This window comes from Polyodon spathula, chromosome 55 (assembly GCF_017654505.1).
Source record: "Polyodon spathula isolate WHYD16114869_AA chromosome 55, ASM1765450v1, whole genome shotgun sequence".
NCBI classification, from domain to species: Eukaryota; Metazoa; Chordata; class Actinopteri; order Acipenseriformes; family Polyodontidae; genus Polyodon; species Polyodon spathula.
Window position 1 is genome coordinate 103,102 of NC_054588.1, and position 17,534 is coordinate 120,635.

The 17,534-nt window shown below is 42.9% G+C and overlaps 2 protein-coding genes across 3 annotated transcripts in view; one reads left to right on the top strand and one right to left on the bottom strand.

Moving 5' to 3' along the window:
• rabep2 (rabaptin, RAB GTPase binding effector protein 2) overlaps positions 1-5,919 on the top strand; it is a 55,302-nt gene extending 49,383 nt beyond the window's left edge. The window contains exons 12-14 of the mRNA XM_041239498.1: positions 1,354-1,520; positions 5,080-5,196; positions 5,444-5,919. Of these exons, the coding sequence (XP_041095432.1) occupies positions 1,354-1,520; positions 5,080-5,196; positions 5,444-5,545 (386 nt within the window). The 3' untranslated portion in view covers positions 5,546-5,919. The remainder of the gene's footprint in view (positions 1-1,353; positions 1,521-5,079; positions 5,197-5,443) is intronic.
• A 1,697-nt stretch (positions 5,920-7,616) lies between these two features.
• Positions 7,617-17,534, bottom strand: part of LOC121307343 (sarcoplasmic/endoplasmic reticulum calcium ATPase 1-like) — a 44,780-nt gene continuing 34,862 nt past the window's right edge. The window contains exons 19-23 of one of the 2 annotated variants that reach the window (XM_041239520.1): positions 14,889-15,022; positions 14,531-14,648; positions 13,759-13,876; positions 13,083-13,126; positions 7,617-7,929 (exon numbers count right to left, since the gene is read on the bottom strand). In XM_041239520.1, the coding sequence (XP_041095454.1) occupies positions 13,122-13,126; positions 13,759-13,876; positions 14,531-14,648; positions 14,889-15,022 (375 nt within the window). In that variant the 3' untranslated portion in view covers positions 7,617-7,929; positions 13,083-13,121. The remainder of the gene's footprint in view (positions 7,930-13,082; positions 13,127-13,758; positions 13,877-14,530; positions 14,649-14,888; positions 15,023-17,534) is intronic. The other variant, XM_041239519.1, reaches the window with a different exon arrangement.

The following is a 17,534-nucleotide window of genomic DNA, read 5'->3' on the forward strand; positions in this document are numbered from 1 at the left end:
AGCACTACACTTCAGCCATCAACACCAGGCAGAAGGATATCTACATCATCAGATGGAAAGAAATGCAAATGGATGGAGATGCAGATGGATCACATTAGTTTACTGTAAAGCTACGTCTTAGCAGGTGCTTATCTTGGCGAGAGCCGAGTTCAAATCAGCATGAAGTTCTACTCACATATAATGGAAATCTTAAAAAAATACATAATAATAATTATATAAACAGAATGAACTTCATGATAAGTAAATAATGAAAAGGAATAATTCAATAAAGAGGTAGGAATGTAAAATGGAACGCTGGTAAATAACCAGACGTTCCTGTTTCAATGCCAGCTGGCGGTCACTAAGTCTGTATTTTTCTGTTATTCCATGTTTCCCTAATGTGGTTTTGGTTGATGGATTCCTCTGTTTCTGTGAGTTGTTTATTAATACAGTCTGCGCCGCTTTATCGGGACGCCTCGGGAGAAATAAAAATACAGAGATGCCAGTGGCTACAGTTTGGCCGTAGCAGCTTCTCGTTTGGAGGTTCTGCTACGGCACTTCGTTGAAGGGGTATAATACTAGGATTTTTATTAAATAAATGATGGATACTCCCTAGACATTTATGTAATATTATTTCAGTACCATGTGTGTTTTCCTGTTTAATTTTTTTAAATTAATGGTTCTTTAATAATACTGGATTTCACTGACAGTTTATTGTGACATTTGAACTGACGTACTAAAGGCTCTGAGCCGGGTTGCTTAGTAACCAGTTTAGGGGTCCTTCAGAAACAGCTGCGCAGATGTCTCCTTGCTTCTTGGGATTAAAGGCACGGTTATCACGGGTTCTGTGATTTTAGTAAAGAACATTGAACTTTACCAACACAACTTCAAATTCCACCTTAAAAAAAAAAAAAAAAAAAAAAAAAAAAGGAACTCTTTTTTTCACAGTTCAGCTAATGATGTTGAACTAATGTAAATAAAACAAAACAAGGCAAAGACACTGAACTTAATATTGAAACATTAAATTCTAAATAGCCCTAAATAACCCCCTCCCTCCCCAGCAGCGCCTCCCCCTGTGCAGCGTGCTCACTGTGTGTCCCTCAGGCTGTGACGAGCGGCTACATGCTGGGCAGCCAGTGGGGTTCTGTGTCCCTCTCCTAGTACGACTCCCAGTTTTTCTGGGTCTGTCATATGTTGCAATGTGGGAGAGGAGTAATGCTTTTTTTTTTTTTTTTTTTTTTTTTTAAGAATATGTTCCTTGTTCAGGATTTATCATGTCTCTCTCTCTCTCTCTCTCTCTCTCTCTCTCTCTCTTATCAGTGTCTCTCTCTCTCTCTCTCTCTCTCTCTCTCTCTCTCTCGTTAACCCTTGCAGTGCAGCTCTCCAGTCTCCGGACAGAGTCCGATCGGGTTCAGGGTGAGAAGCAGCAGCTCTGCTCTCAGATGGAGTGTGAGTTGCAGGAGAGCCGAAGTGCCGTGATCTCCCTGAAGGAGCAACTGTCACAGTTGCAGGAGCGTGCAAAGGAGGACAGCGCTGAGAGGGTGAGCAGTGAGGAGAGGAGGGGGGGGGGGGGGGGGGGGGGGGAGATCAGGAACAGACACCCTGTTTCAGTAGCGATAGTTTTATATATTGTACTAGACTGTGGCTCCGGCAGTGATTCAGACAGCCCCCTTGAGTTTCAATAGCCATAGTTTTATATATTATACCGGACTGTGGTTCCAGCAGTGATTCAGACAGCCCCTCTGAGTTTCAATAGCCATAGTTTTATATATTATACTGGACTGTGGCTCCAGCAATGACTCAGACAGCCCCCCTGAGTTTCAATAGCCATAGTTTTATATATTGTACTTTATATATTATATTGAAGCTGTGAGAGTTGGCACACACAAAACACATCTGACTGAAATACTCCCTGTCTATAATGCATGTATAGGAAGTAAAAATGTAGCTTTCCGTGAATTAATCATGCATAAAGCACCATGTAATCCACGCTATATTTTTTACAAAAAAGGTAATGGATCACTTATGGATCATTTTAATTAGCAGTTTTTAAACTATAAATAGCCTGGCTGAATGGCGGTCGGGAATTCAGTTCAAAGCGACAGACAAGCAAACCAAGTGTGAGAAGGAGAGCGGGTCGGCAGAGGGGAAGAGGGAATGGCTGTCCCCAGGAGCGGGGCTGAAGCGTCTCTTCTCAGAGAAAACCGCAGCTCCTCTCGCGGCAAAAAAAGTAAATACATTAGGAAAGATAAACACCTAATAGGCCTAATTTTTATTTAGCAAATGCTGAATAAGATGTCTGTAGTATAAGGTGCCAGCACAGCTTTTCTTCAGATACTGTATCAAAGGGAGAGGCAGAAACGGAAGTTAAGTTGTTTACAGTTTGAACAACACCAGTGTCCTAGGAAATAAGTTGATCAAGCTGTAGAATTTAAAGGGGAGGTTCTAATGTCCACGAGATTAGGATGTGAAATAAGTCTATCGAACCCAGGAAACAAGTAGATTGGATATATTAACAAACAATAAATAATTTTAAATGAAATTTGTAAATATAGCTTATATAAATTAGTAGATTGGATGTCTTTGACAGTATGACGCTTGATAAGAGAATGTGAATATCGCTGTAGATCAGATATATTAGCCTAGCAAAAAATAAATAATTTAACATGCATGCATGCCCAGCAGTCCCTATATGGTCAGGACAGTCCCATTTCCTTGCAAATGTCCCGCGTCCCGAAATACATAGGAAGAAAGTACCGATATTTACCCATAGAAAAAAAATCATTTATTCTGCACAGTAGAGTTAGTAAAAACTATACGCTGTGCTCCTGGTGTGGTTGACACATCTGCTGATCACTAACTTATACAATATATGTGTCTCTTTTTACTGTCGTAATGGTTGTGTCGTGTTGTGTTTGGGGGGTAGATAAGGGAATGTGAATATCACAGTAATATATATTAGCAACAAATACATCCTTTGAAAATGAAATTTATAAATAGCCTGTGATGTTAATGTTTATTTCTGTTTGTGGAGCAAACGTTAACTAGCAGCATGTCTTACATATTTGACGTTATTTTGCATTTCTGGAGGTGTTCTTGTTTTGGGAAACACTGCTGTGTGGACAGGTATGCGAGCCATTTTCCAAAAGTTAAAGCATGAGTTTTCAAAAAAATTGAGGTCCATGTTACGATTACTAGCTAGGCCACGGTGCACATCAATCACATGATGAAAAATGTTGCTTATACATTATTATTATTATTATTATTATTATTATTATTATTATTATTATTATTATTATTATTATGCGCTTTGTTTGATTTATATTTACATGCAGTACTTTTACATCCAGTTGGTCCATTGACAGAACTGGACGGTGCAAACCACCGGGACACGCGTCAAAAGACACACTTTCCTTCAGTGCGTTCCATAAGTTTACTGTCAAATATTTATTATCAAGATTGTCGGCGTTAGGCAGTGTTTCAGCTGATGGACAGTACTGACGTATGAAGTCGTCAACATACTTCTCTGTAATAAACAGTGGCTGTCAGCGCTCTGACAAACACATTAACACAGTCATTCTGCACTCTTTTTATTAAAGAGCGTGTAAAAGCAGGATAAATGGATTGCTTGTCTCAGTTCACTTTCTTGTTTTAGTTTAAGTGTCTCTTATTTTTCAGGGTGTTCTTTTATTGTCAGTGTGAACATGTATCTCAATGCAGCAGTATTTGCAGCGCTGTGCACCCTCTGCATCATCTAAACCACTTCTGCTATTTTTATATCAGACTTTGATTGGCCAACGTAATCAGGTGATAATGCATTTGTGAAGTGAGCAGAGAACCACGTTTGAACGTTATTTGATCCTCTGACGTCTAAACGTCCGCTGTATCCTAGGATACAGTGTAGGAATGATTTATTACAATTTCGAGTCAAAATAAAACAGCATTTTAATCAAAATATAAGAACATAAGAAAGTTTACAAACGAGAGGAGGCCATTCGGCCCATCTTGGTTGTTAGTAGCTTTTTGATCCCAGAATCTCATCAAGCAGCTTCTTGAAGGATCCCAGGGTGTCAGCTTCAACAACATTACTGGGGAGTTGGTTCCAGACCCTCACGATTCTCTGTGTAAAAAAGTGCCTCCTATTTTCTTTTCTGAATGCCCCTTTGTCTAATCTCCATTTGTGACCCCTGGTCCTTGTTTCTTTTTTCAGGTCGAAAAAGTCCCTTGGGTCGACATTGTCAATACCTTTTAGAATTTTGAATGCTTGAATCAGGTCGCCACGTAGTCTTCTTTGTTCAGGACTGAACAGATTCAATTCTTTTAGCCTGTCTGCATATGACATGCCTTTTAAGCCCGGAATAATTCTGGTCGCTCTTCTTTGCACTCTTTCTAGAGTAGCGATATCTTTTGCAGCGAGGTGACCAGAACTGAACACAATATTCAAGATGAGGTCTTACTAGTGCATTGTACAGTTTTAACATTACTTCCCTTGATTTAAATTCAACACTTTTCACAATGTAGCCGAGCATCTTGTTAGCTTTTTTTATAGCTTCCCCACAGTGTCTAGATGAAGACATTTCTGAGTCAACAAAAACTCCTAGGTCTTTTTCATAGATTCCTTCTCCAATTTCAATATCTCCCATATGATATTTATAATGTACATTTTTATTTCCTGCGTGCAGTACCTTACACTTTTCTCTATTAAATGTCATTTGCCATGTGTCTGCCCAGTTCTGAATCTTGTCTAGATCATTTTAAATGACCTTTGCTGCTGCAGCAGTGTTTGCCTCTCCTCCTATTATTATGTCATCTGCAAATTTAACAAGTTTGCTTACTATACCAGAATCTAAATCATTAATGTAGATTAAGAATAGCAGAGGACCTAATACTGATCCCTGTGGTACTCCAAATGTGTATTTCATAGAAAATAATACCAGGAAAATATTTAATAGTAGACTAAAAATCGGGTATAAATCAGTAAAAATCAACGTTAGATAATGTTTTGGTAAAATTGGGAATAATCTGTAAATGTGGAACACTGTTTATACTGTACAGCAGTAAACTGACTGTATATTCCCCCCCTCCCCCTCTGTCTCCCAGGCTGCTCTTCAGAAGCTCTTCTCTGAGGAGAGAAATAAGTGTCAGTGTCTGCAGGCGGAGCTCGATACCAGTGAGGGGGTGCAGAGAGACTTTGTCAGGCTGTCCCAGATACTGCAGGTGAGACTGGGGGAGAGTGGAAGAGACTGGGAGGGGCTGGGGGAGACTGGAAGAGATTGGGAGGCCCTGGGGGAAACTGGAAAAGACTGGGAGGGGCTGGGGGAAACTGGAAAAGACTGGGAGGGGCTGAGGAGGCTCAGATTGGGGAGACTGGGACAGAGAAACTGTGTGTGTGTGTGTCTCATCCATCTCTCCCTCTCCCTGTCTCTTACTCTATCCTCTCATCTCTCTCCCTCTCATCTCTCAGATGCGATTGGAACAGGTTCGACAGGCCGATTCCCTCGAGCAGATCAGAGACATTCTCGACCATACCCACATCTCTGACATCCGGGATCTCAAGGAGCAGTGAACCAATCACAGCCCCAGCTGCCATGCCATAGAGAGATGTACTGAATCTGACGAATGATTACAAGTTCCTGAGATTAAAGTTGGGGACTAAGCAATAGTTTATATACTGGCTGAAATGCATTGCAAAAGAGCTATACTATACCATAATTGGGGCTGAATTTTTTTCACGGTAAAATATGGCTTTACAGTCTAAAATTACGTATTTCAAGATATTTCACGATTTAAACATGATATGTATTAAAGCAGAAAAAAATAGCTTCTCTTTCAAATTTGATTATTTTCTCCACTTATTACACAACTGTTCCTAAACATTGAAATATCCACATTTTATAAAGACATTCTCTTTTCACCATCAATGAATTACACCGTGTAACACAATTTTTGTTCCTGGGTAGTAAGTGTTATTTCCTAATTGCTTATGCCTCAAAAGTATAGAAAATGGCTATTATTCCCCACAAACTTTGCTTTTGTGACCAGGACAGTGAAATTTCAAAATATCACTATTTCCAATGGGAAAACGGGCAAATGTATGTCTTTTCGTTCACATAAAGTCAGAAAAAAAACAACATATGAATCCAAATTAACATGTATTTATACTAAAGTAATACAAAAATGACTACAAAAGATTTAGAAGCGAGTAGTTTTTTAGTGTAAATACAGTATAATCGTAAATCTCGAAAAACTACTCACTTCTAAATCTTTTGTAGTCATTTTTGTATTACTTTAGTATAAATACATGTTAATTTGGATTCATATGTTGTTTTTTTCTGACTTTATGTGAACGAAAAGACACACATTTGACCGTTTTCCCATTGGAAATAGTGATATTTTGAAATATCACTGTCCTGGTCACAAAAGCAAAGTTTGTGGGGAATAATAGCCATTTTCTATACTTTTGAGGCATAAGCAGTTAGGAAATAACACTTACTAGCCAGGAACAAAAAAAAAAAAAAAAAAAATTGTTACAGAGTGTTATCAAACAAAACAAAACAGAAACATAAATAAGTAAAAAATAACAACAGCCAGGTGACCTGCCCCCTCCTTGTTCTGGACAGAGTGATCTTTAGCAGAAGTATTTCCCATCTCTAATGCAGCAGCTGCTGTCTTTTTCATTGAAGGCTTTGTAAAGAAATCGCACAGCTCTATGCAGTGTAACAGGGAGTGTGTCAGTAAAGCAACCGCTGGCTGTATTTATTTAAGTGATAAAAAAATATTTTGAGAAATGGGAATTTTCACAGGGAACTACACATTACACGGCAATGGGAAGTCAGTGATAACCGTGAAAAAAATATAGCCTTAATGATACTGTCACTGCAGTGTAATGACACTCACTGCAGTATACTGTGCTATATTGATCCATAGTTAAGGCAGTTCAATAATTCCTGTTTTCACTGTGAGTTTAATAAGACACACCAGCGCTTGTTACCTTTATACACTGTGGCTAATCAAGCTGGAATGGGTGAAACTGATATGCAATAGGAATCTTATTCCCATCCCTGTCTAACTTCACTGTTACTGTAATAAGAGTATTTATAAACACTGTTCTTTGTTACATCTGTAAAACAGACCTAACCCTTTAAAACTCAGGCATTTCACTGCAGGATTTACTACAAAAAAACCTGCTGTAATGTGTGAATTTATTATATAAATATACACATTGTACAGAATGGCTGTGTTGTCATTGTCTTCTTTATATAGACACCGTGTTGGGTAGCTGCTGCAGTTCTGTACAGGGTTTTATATCGGTGTTATACAGTGTGGTCCCGTCAGCATTGCTCTGTGTGTGTCTCAGTGTGAGCGTCTCGGCGTGTGTCTTTCTGTGTGTGTCTCAGTGTGACCGTCTCTGCGTGTGTCTTTCTGTGTGTGTCTCAGTGCGAGCGTCTCGGCGTGTGTCTTTCTGTGAGCGTCTCGGCATGTGTCTTTCTGTGTGTGTCTCAGTGTGAGCGTCTCTGCGTGTGTCTTTCTGTGTGTGTCTCAGTGCGAGCGTCTCGGCGTGTGTCTTTCTGTGAGCGTCTCGGCGTGTGTCTTTCTGTGTGTGTCTCAGTGTCTCAAAGCATGACAGCACAACACCGTCAGTTATATATTTTTTATTTTATAATTTATTATTGATACACCCTCTTCATTTGTTTAATATAATAACATTTCATATACTTAAATTTATTATTGCTAGTATCAGCACCAGTATCCTTCCATAATTCCATCTTTTTATTATTCATATTAATCACAGACGAGCTGCTGCTTTCTCTCGGCTCTCTCCACTTCTTGGCTTTATTTTTTCATATTTTGCTGTTTGTTTCTGAGTTTTCTTTTTGTTTCTTTTCTTCTTTCTCTAATTCTTAGATTTTTTTTATTGCAATTTCTTCATCACTAAATTCTTATCTTTCTCTAGAGAGAGAGAGAGAGAGAGATGTAAGTCCTGGTAAAAATAATAAATTGGAAATAAACCCAGCCCTTGTTATATCGCCCCTCGCTATACTGCTGATTTGGATATATTGTGGTCCTGGAGTTGGCTCCACATTTCATACTGCACATCACAAACTCAAATATACAGAACAATTAAAAACAAAGCATTAATATCGTACTGTTTTAATCATATGCACACGCATTGCACAACAACACAAAGCAAGTTAAATATCTTCTGCTGAAGCTGTTTTTATTTCATCCAGTGAGGTGTTCACGTGTGGCAGCAGTGCACTAGCAAAAGCCACAAGGCAGTCGGCTCCCTAGCAACAAGCCTCTTATGTTGGGAATGGATTCTTTCAATGCAGCGGGTTTGTGCATTTGAGAAAGGAGAGGCAGACTCATGAAATTAATTGGAGACTGAAGTTGATGAGAAGCAATTACCCTCCGCTGTCCGAATTAAAACGGTGTGCTGCTTTTATACGAAAAAGGAGAAAAAGCAGGTTGCGTAGAGGATTCATACTGGACCCTGACTCACCCGATAAAACGAGGGAGTGGTTGTACAGTATATATTTGTTAGCCCGTTTGTTTTTCTATAGGTCTCTTGCTATATTGCGTCCCTCGATATATAGCGGATTTATATTAGACCCCGACACCCACGATATATCAAGTAGGTGGTGTATAAATTCATCCCTGCATTGATTTTACAGTAATTGTGTGTGTGTGTGCGTGGGTATACTGTGCGTGTACAGTATGTGTGTGTGCAGCATATGTATACATTCTAATTGGCTGTCTGTTACACGCTGAGGACGGGGCCAGTCTGATTGAGCAAATCCATGCTCTGCTTCAGAAACCAACCTGCACTATTAGTAGTATTAATAATAATAATAATAATAATAATAATAATGAATGAGACTGTTGTACCTCTAATCATGTTAAGGGTGCGTTTCATGGTCTTCCTCCAGTAATAATGTTGTGTTAGTTGTCTATCTCTGTTATAATAATATAAATTAATCCATGGTGTGTCTGGTATCTCTTACAATATGTTTCTGGAATTAGAATGGAAAAATGGAATTGACCCCAATCCTGGTCACAGCACTGACTCGAATTAGAGAAATTTGCAAAGGGCCAGTAGTCTAAGCTGTAGTAGTCCACACGAGGACAAGCCATTGTGGGCTGACTGCAAAATCCTCTATCCAAGCATCGAATGTGAAGGCTTTAACTACAGACCAGGTTTGAACACATTCCTTTTTGTTATTTAATGCTCTCGCTCGTCCTGTATGTCTGTTTTCACCTCCTTCTCGGCACCACCCTCTCCCGTAGCCAGTTCTACTTCCTCATCCCTGACTCTCTTCTCCTGGCTTGACTCCCTTTGCCCCCTTGCCCCTCTACATGCCCGCTCTTCCCCGGCTCTCCTTTGTGCTCCACTTGGCTCGTACTGAACTGCACTCTGCTGAAAAGAAATGGAAGAAAACCAATCTCACCGCTGCCTTGGATCTCTATTGCTCGCTTCTCTCTTCCTCTTCTACACTCACCTCTGCCAAACACTCCTACTTCCACTCATTCAGTCTTCGACTAACATTCCCTTGAAACTCTTCTCTACCTTTTCCTCCTATCATTTATATGCTGATGATGCCAAGATATTCCTCTCCTTTCCCCCCTCTGACTCCAACATTTCTTCCCATATCTCTACCTGTCTCTCGGCCATCTCATTCTGAATGCACTCGTATCATCTCAAACTCAACCTCTCCAAATCGGACCCTTTCTCCCCCTCTTCCTCCCCCACCCCTGATCTCTCTATCTCTTGAATCCACAACCCTCTCTCTCTCCTCATCCCCCAAACCTCAGTGTCACCCTTGACCCCTCCCTCTCCTGCTCTCAGCACATCAAAACTCTGAGACGCTCCTGTTGCTTCTTTCTCAGCAACATACACAGAATTCGCCCCTTCCTCACCGACTACTCAACACAGCTCCTGTTTCAGGCCCTGGTACTGTCCCGCCTTGACTACTGCCACTCCCTCCTGGTCGGACTCCCTGTCTCTGGCATCTGTCCGCTCCAGCTCATCCAAACTCTGTTGCTCGCTTTGTCTTTTCCTTTCCTTGTTTCTCCCACGCTACCCTGCTGCTCCACTTCCTCCACTGTCTCCCTAGTGCCACTCGCATCCAATTGAAAACTCTTATACTCGCCTATCGCTGTCTCAACCTTTCTGTTCCCTCCTATCTCCAGATTATCATTTCTCCCTGCACCCCCTCTCGCCCCCTCCATTCCTCTACCACTGGCAGATTAGCGGTACCCCCCTCTGCTCCCGCTCTTCCTGAGCCCGCTGTTTCTCCACCCTTGCCCCTCAGTGGTGGAACGACTTACCCACGAATATCTGGACCGCTCAGTCCCTGACCACCTTCCAGAGCCTCCTCAAGACACGCCTGTTCAGACAGCATCTGTAATCCTCACATCTCTCCACTATACTGGACTAGATAGCACCCGATTGTACCAGTACTTGCATCAGTTTGTACTTGTACTGTATTCTACTACTGCTCTTAATTATAAGTTCTTGTTTACTCTTACAGGTGTCCGTATTCACATAGTTTTTTGTAATTGCTCTTGTTTGAAATCGTTCTCATCCACTACGTGCTCTTACTGGACTTCGATCATATAAGCAAATATTTTTACTATACATTAATTGCTGTTAGTCAAACTCGCTCTTAAATGTAATTATTAACTGTATTCCTTATTTTGCTCTTATTTGAATTTGACCTTATTTGCTACTGATTTTATTTTATTTTATAACTGCTCTTATCTGTAATGTGATATTCTATAATGTGATACTTTGTATTGTGATGTTTTATATGAACTGTAAGTCACCCTGGATAAGGAGGCATCTGGTAAGAAATATTTTGTGTGTGTGTGTGTGTGTGTATATATATATAGATATATATATTATATATATATATATATATATATATATATATATATATATATATATATCTATACACACACACACACAGTACTGTGCAAAAGTTTTAGACAGGTGTGAAAAAATACTGTAAAGTAAGAATGCTTTCAAAAATAGACATGTTAATAGATTATATTTATCAATTAACTAAATGCAAAGTGAGTGAACAGAAGAAAAATCTAAATCAAATCCATATTTGATGTGACACCCTTTGCCTTCAAAACAGCATCAATTCTTCTAGGTACACTTGCACAAAGTCAGGGATTTTCACAATCATTAACTGAAACAGAAACAGCTGTGTAGGAGGAATAAAACTGGGTGAGGAACAGCCAAACTCAGCTAACAAGGTGAGGTTGCTGAAGACAGTTTACTGTCAAAAGTCATACACCATGGCAAGACTGAGCACAGCAACAAGACACAAGGTAGTTATACTGCATCAGCAAGGTCTCTCCCAGGCAGAAATTTCAAGGGCTGTCCAAACTCTTTTGAAGAAGCACAAAGAAACGGGCAAGGTTGAGGATCGTAGACGCAGTGGTCGGCCAAGGAAACTTACTGCAGCAGATGAAAGACACATCAATGTTACTTCCCTTCGCAATCGGAAGATGTCCAGCAATGCCATCAGCTCAGAATTGGCAGAAAACAGTGGGACCCTGGTACACCCATCTACTGTCCGGAGAAGTCTGGTCAGAAGTGGCCTTCATGGAAGACTTGCGGCCAAAAAGCCATACCTCCGACGTGGAAACAAGGCCAAGCAACTCAACTATGCATGAAAACACAGGAACTGGGGTGCAGAAAAATGGCAGCAGGTGCTCTGGACTGATGAGTCAAAATCTGAAATATTTGGCTGTAGCAGAAGGCAGTTTGTTCGCCGAAGGGCTGGAGAGCGGTACACGAATGAGTGTCTGCAGGCAACAGTGAAGCATGGTGGAGGTTCCTTGCAAGTTTGGGCTGCATTTCTGCAAATGGAGTTGGGGATTTGGTCAGAATTAATGGTCTCCTCAATGCTGAGAAGTACAGGCAGATACTTATCCATCATGCAATACCTCCAATCAGGGAGGCATCTGATTGGCCTCAAATTTATTCTGCAGCATGACAACGACCCCAAACATACAGCGAAAGTCATTAAGAACTATCTTCAGCGTAAAGAAGAACAAGGAGTCCTGGAAGTGATGGTATGGCCCCCACAGAGCCCTGATCTCAACATCATCGAGTCTGTCTGGGATTACATGAAGAGAGAGAAGCAACTGAGGCTGCCTAAATCCACAGAAGAACTGTGGTTAGTTCTCCAAGATGTTTGGGCCAACCTACCTGCCAAGTTCCTTCAAAAACTGTGTGCAAGTGTACCTAGAAGAATTGATGCTGTTTTGAAGGCAAAGGGTGGTCACACCAAATATGGATTTGATGTAGATTTTTCTTCTGTTCACTCACTTTGCATTTAGTTAATTGATTAATATAATCTATTAACATGTCTATTTTTGAAAGCATTCTTACTTTACAGCATTTTTTCACACCTGCCTAAAACTTTTGCACAGTACTGTGTACATGTGTGTGTGTGTGTGTGTGTGTGTGTGTGTGTATGTATATATACATACACACACACAGTCACAAATGGTAAAATGCATGAGACTTTTTAGAAGTTGTTTAAGATGCCTAAAAATGCCCCTGATTAAAGCACAACTGTTGTAACAGAGTGTATATAATATCTATATATATCTATATATATATATATATATATATATATATATATATGTGTTGTGTGTGTGTGTGTGTGTATATATAACAAGTAGCTTTTGAGTTAAGGTGAAAGAAAGCAGTAACTATAGAACTGTGGGTGGTCAAGATTTATGCAAATATCAGAATTACAAGAGCCAATCAAATTGCATGAAAGTCACCAAAAAGCTTCTCCAGTCAGTGTTTTAAATCAAAGCACAGTATCTGTGGACGTGTTTCGCCCTGTTTAAGGCTATATATATATATATATGTGTGTGTGTGTGTGTGTGTGAGTGTGTGTGTGTGAGTAATCGCAAAAATAAGAAGCAATACAAACTTTAACCAGCACCTTTAACCAGTAACCCTTAGATGGAAGAGGGACAGACAGACAGACAGACAGACGTGTGGACATACAGCAAACAGGAAGAGGAAGCGTGCAGCAGTAAGGAGAGAGGAGTGGAGGGTTATGGGATACCTGTTTTTAGTCAGGTGCAAGGAGAATGGAAGGACAGGTTTATGCTGAAATAGAAAAATGAGAAGGTTAGAAAGTTATCGGGAGAAAAGGAGGGAGGGAGGAATGGGAGTACCATGTACTGGAAGGACCTCCATTATTGGGGTACCTAGTTATTGATTTTGGGGTGAGTGGAGTGGGGGTGCCCCGTGTTTTAGTGGTAGATGACTGGGGTCTAGTCAATACTCCAGACTATCAGTGATTACACAGACACACTGTGCGGAGTGTAATGCAGGATTACTGGAGTATGGTTTAGAGAATCTGCTGGAAATTAGTTTAAAATCAAGTGATACGAAGTCAGCTCATATAAATGTGTAAATCGTACATGTGTCTGAAATCGGGAAATTTGCTGAAATCATTTTGAAATACCATGTTTACTACACTGTGTTTGCTATACTTTTCATTGCTTCGTGTTTAATGTATTGTGTTTTGTGTTTTTCTTTTTACTCAGCCGAGGGGCTTTTTCCCGAAACGTCCTGAAATAAATTATTTTCTTTACCCATTTGAACCCTGTGTGTACACTGTGTGATTCATTTGTGTACGCCAGTTACACCTCCTTTCAAAGCTATAGAGGTAGATATAGAGATAAAGTAATGCCTGAGGAGGCCAGTGGTCCCTGGTCGTGGCCAGTGGTACTCACGTTCTAGGCAGTTGCGAGCCACAAATTTGAGCAACTCGTCCAGACCGATGACCGGCAGAGAAATCTTGAGAACCACGATCCACTGAGTCAATGTTAGCTGAGTGAGCTTGAAAATCATCTAGAGGAGAGGAGAGAGAGAGGGGTTAGAGTACTGAGAGAGGAGAGGGAGGGGTTAGAGTACTGAGAGGAGAGGGAGGGGTTAGAGTACTGAGAGAGAGGAGAGGGAGGGGTTAGAGTACTGAGAGGAGAGGGAGGGGTTAGAGTACTGAGAGAGGAGAGGGAGGGGTTAGAGTATTGAGAGAGAAGAGGGAGGGGTTAGAGTACTGAGAGGAGAGGGAGGGGTTAGAGTACTGAGAGAGGAGAGGAGAGGGAGGGGTTAGAGTACTGAGAGAGGAGAGGGAGGGGTTAGAGTACTGAGAGAGGAGGGGGAGGGGTTAGAGTACTGAGAGAGGAGAGGGAGGGGTTAGAGTACTGAGAGAGGAGAGAGGGAGGGGTTAGAGTACTGAGAGAGGAGAGGGAGGGGTTAGAGTACTGAGAGAGGGAGAGGGAGGGGTAAGAGTACTGAGAGGGAGAGAGAAGGGTTTGAGTACTGAGAGGAAAGAGTTAGAGTACTGAGATGGAGGGGTAAGAGTACTGAGAGAGGCAGAGGGAGGGGTTAGAGTACTGAGAGAGGGAGAGGGAGGGAGGGGTTAGAGTATTGAGAGAGGAGAGGGAGGGAGGGGTTAGAGTATTGAGAGAGGAGAGGGAGGGGGAAAGGGAAGGTGGTTCTTACAGGCAGAGGATCGACATAGAGGATGAGGAAGTGCAGAGACATGGAGAGGCAGATTGATCCCAACAGCCAGCAGTTAACCCAGGGAGGCATCCTGAGGAGAGACTGGTTCTCAGAGAGACTGTGGAGGGGAGGGAGGAGAGAGAAAAAAAAAGGGTTACTTTATAAGTGTAAATCTTTTCCCCTAGTGTTTGACATCCTGCCTGCAATCCTAGTTTCTAGTGAGGTTTACTTCGATGCAGTCAGCAGGATCTATATAATTGATAACATAATTGGACAGACACACTCTTTATCAAAACAACCCTGGGCGAATGGATTTGTTTTAAGTGTGTAATAAGCGTGTTATAAGCATGTGACTTGCCTGTTGAGGGCGTTGCACATCTCAATGGTGACCAGCACAGACAGAGCCATCGTCATGGGAGCTGGGGACTCGAACACCTTGCACGACACACCCTCAAAGTCAGGGTTATCCTCCGTGCACTGCATGAAGTGAGACTGGGAGAGAGAGAGGGAGAGAACTTGGAAAACAAATATACATTCCATTGGAAAAACACAAATTAAATCACATAGTAAAGTAGAATGCTATTTGGCCCTAAAAAAAGTTTTACCCTGGCAGAGTATCTTGTCAGGGTCAAAAATACAAAACAAAGGCAGATCATGACCAATTACAGACTCAGTGACCACTCCTGAAAGAAAAGAGACAGTGCTATCACTGGGAGAGGTGGAGACAGAGATGCACTTCCTGTTACACTGCCCCCGAAACACAAAACAAACCTGTACAATGATAGCGGTGTACTAGGGAGGGAGGAGGAGAAGGGAGTGAGTTTACTGAGGGAGGGTGTATAGTGGAGGGGGGGGAGTGTACTGAGGGAGGGTGTAGAGGGAGGGAGGTGTAATGATGGAGGGGTGTAGAGGGAAGGGGGAGGTGTAATGAGGGAGGGTGTATAGGGGAGAGAGGGAGGTGTAATGAGGGAGGGTGTATAGGGGAGAGAGGGAGGTGTAATGAGGGCGTGTTTGTCGAGGGGAGAGTGCGGAGCGTTTCAATGAAGGCCGGTTGTGCTCGGTGTCGAGGCTGTGTACTGAGCGCGGGTGTGAGGGGAGTTTATGGAGGTGTTACTGCGGTAGGGTTGCTATCGGGAGATGGGTAGTGTACTGACGGATTGTGTATCGGAGTCGTGGTTAATGTGTGCCTGCTTGCTGAGGGGGGAGGGTGTATAGGGGAGGGAGGGAGGGAGTTGTAATGAGGGAGGGTGTATAGGGGAGGGAGGGAGGGAGTTGTAATGAGGGAGGGTGTATAGGGGAGGGAGGGAGGGAGTTGTAATGAGGGAGGGTGTATAGGGGAGGGAGGGAGGTGTAATGAGGGAGAGAGGAAAGAGAAAAGCGAGAGTGAGAGAGGAGGAGGGAAAGTCGAGAGAGGAGTGAGAGCCCATCCCAGCCCTGCCCCTCACACTGAGGTGAAGTGCCTGCTGTACGCAGTGACCTGGTCCTCCTGCCCCTCACACTGAGGTGAAGTGCCTGCTGTACGCAGTGACCTGGTCCTCCTGCCCCTCACACTGAGGTGAAGTGCCTGCTGTACGCAGTGACCTGGTCCTCCTGCCCCTCACACTGAGGTGAAGTGCCTGCTGTACGCAGTGACCTGGTCCTCCTGCCCCTCACACTGAGGTGAAGTGCCTGCTGTACGCAGTGACCTGGTCCTCCTGCCCCTCACACTGAGGTGAAGTGCCTGCTGTACGCAGTGACCTGGTCCTCCTGCCCCTCACACTGAGGTGAAGTGCCTGCTGTACGCAGTGACCTGGTCCTCCTGCCCCTCACACTGAGGTGAAGTGCCTGCTGTACGCAGTGACCTGGTCCTCCTGCCCCTCACACTGCGGTGAAGTGCCTGCTGTACGCAGTGACCTGGTCCTCCTGCCCCTCACACTGAGGTGAAGTGCCTGCTGTACGCAGTGACCTGGTCCTCCTGCCCCTCACACTGAGGTGAAGTGCCTGCTGTACGCAGTGACCTGGTCCTCCTGCCCCTCACACTGAGGTGAAGTGCCTGCTGTACGCAGTGACCTGGTCCTCCTGCCCCTCACACTGAGGTGAAGTGCCTGCTGTACGCAGTGACCTGGTCCTCCTGCCCCTCACACTGAGGTGAAGTGCCTGCTGTACGCAGTGACCTGGTCCTCCTGCCCCTCACACTGCGGTGAAGTGCCTGCTGTACGCAGTGACCTGGTCCTCCTGCCCCCCACACGGGGATTGTGACTGCACTTACTGTACTCAGGTGACCACTCCTGGACCTAAACGGGACTGGTAGAATCGGGGATGCACTATTAATACCTCATCTTGAATATTGTGTGCATTTCTGGTCACCTCGCTATAAAAAAGATATTGCTGCTCTAGAAAGAGTGCAAAGAAGAGCGACCAGAATTATTCCGGGCTTAAAAGGCATGTCATATGCAGACAGGCTAAAAGAATTGAATCTGTTCAGTCTTGAACAAAGAAGACTACGTGGCGACCTAATTCAAGCATTCAAAATTCTAAAAGGTATTGACAGTGTCGACCCAAGGGACTTTTTCAGCCTGAAAAAAGAAACAAGGACCAGGGGTCACAAATGGAGATTAGACAAAGGGGCATTCAGAACAGAAAATAGGAGACACTTTTTTACACAGAGAATTGTGAGGGTCTGGAATCAACTCCCCAGTAATGTTGTTTGAAGCTGACACCCTGGGATCCTTCAAGAAGCTGCTTGATGAGATTTTGGGATCAATAAGCTACTAACAACCAAACGAGCAAGATGGGCCGAATGGCCTCCTCTCGTTTGTAAACTTTCTTAGGTTCTTATGTTCTTATGTCTTAATAACGCTGTACACAGTGACCACCTGTCCACCTGTCCCTGCACACTGATACTGAGGTGAAGTGCCTGCTGTACGCAGTGACCTGGTCCTCCTGCCCCTCACACTGAGGTGAAGTGCCTGCTGTACGCAGTGACCTGGTCCTCCTGCCCCTCACACTGAGGTGAAGTGCCTGC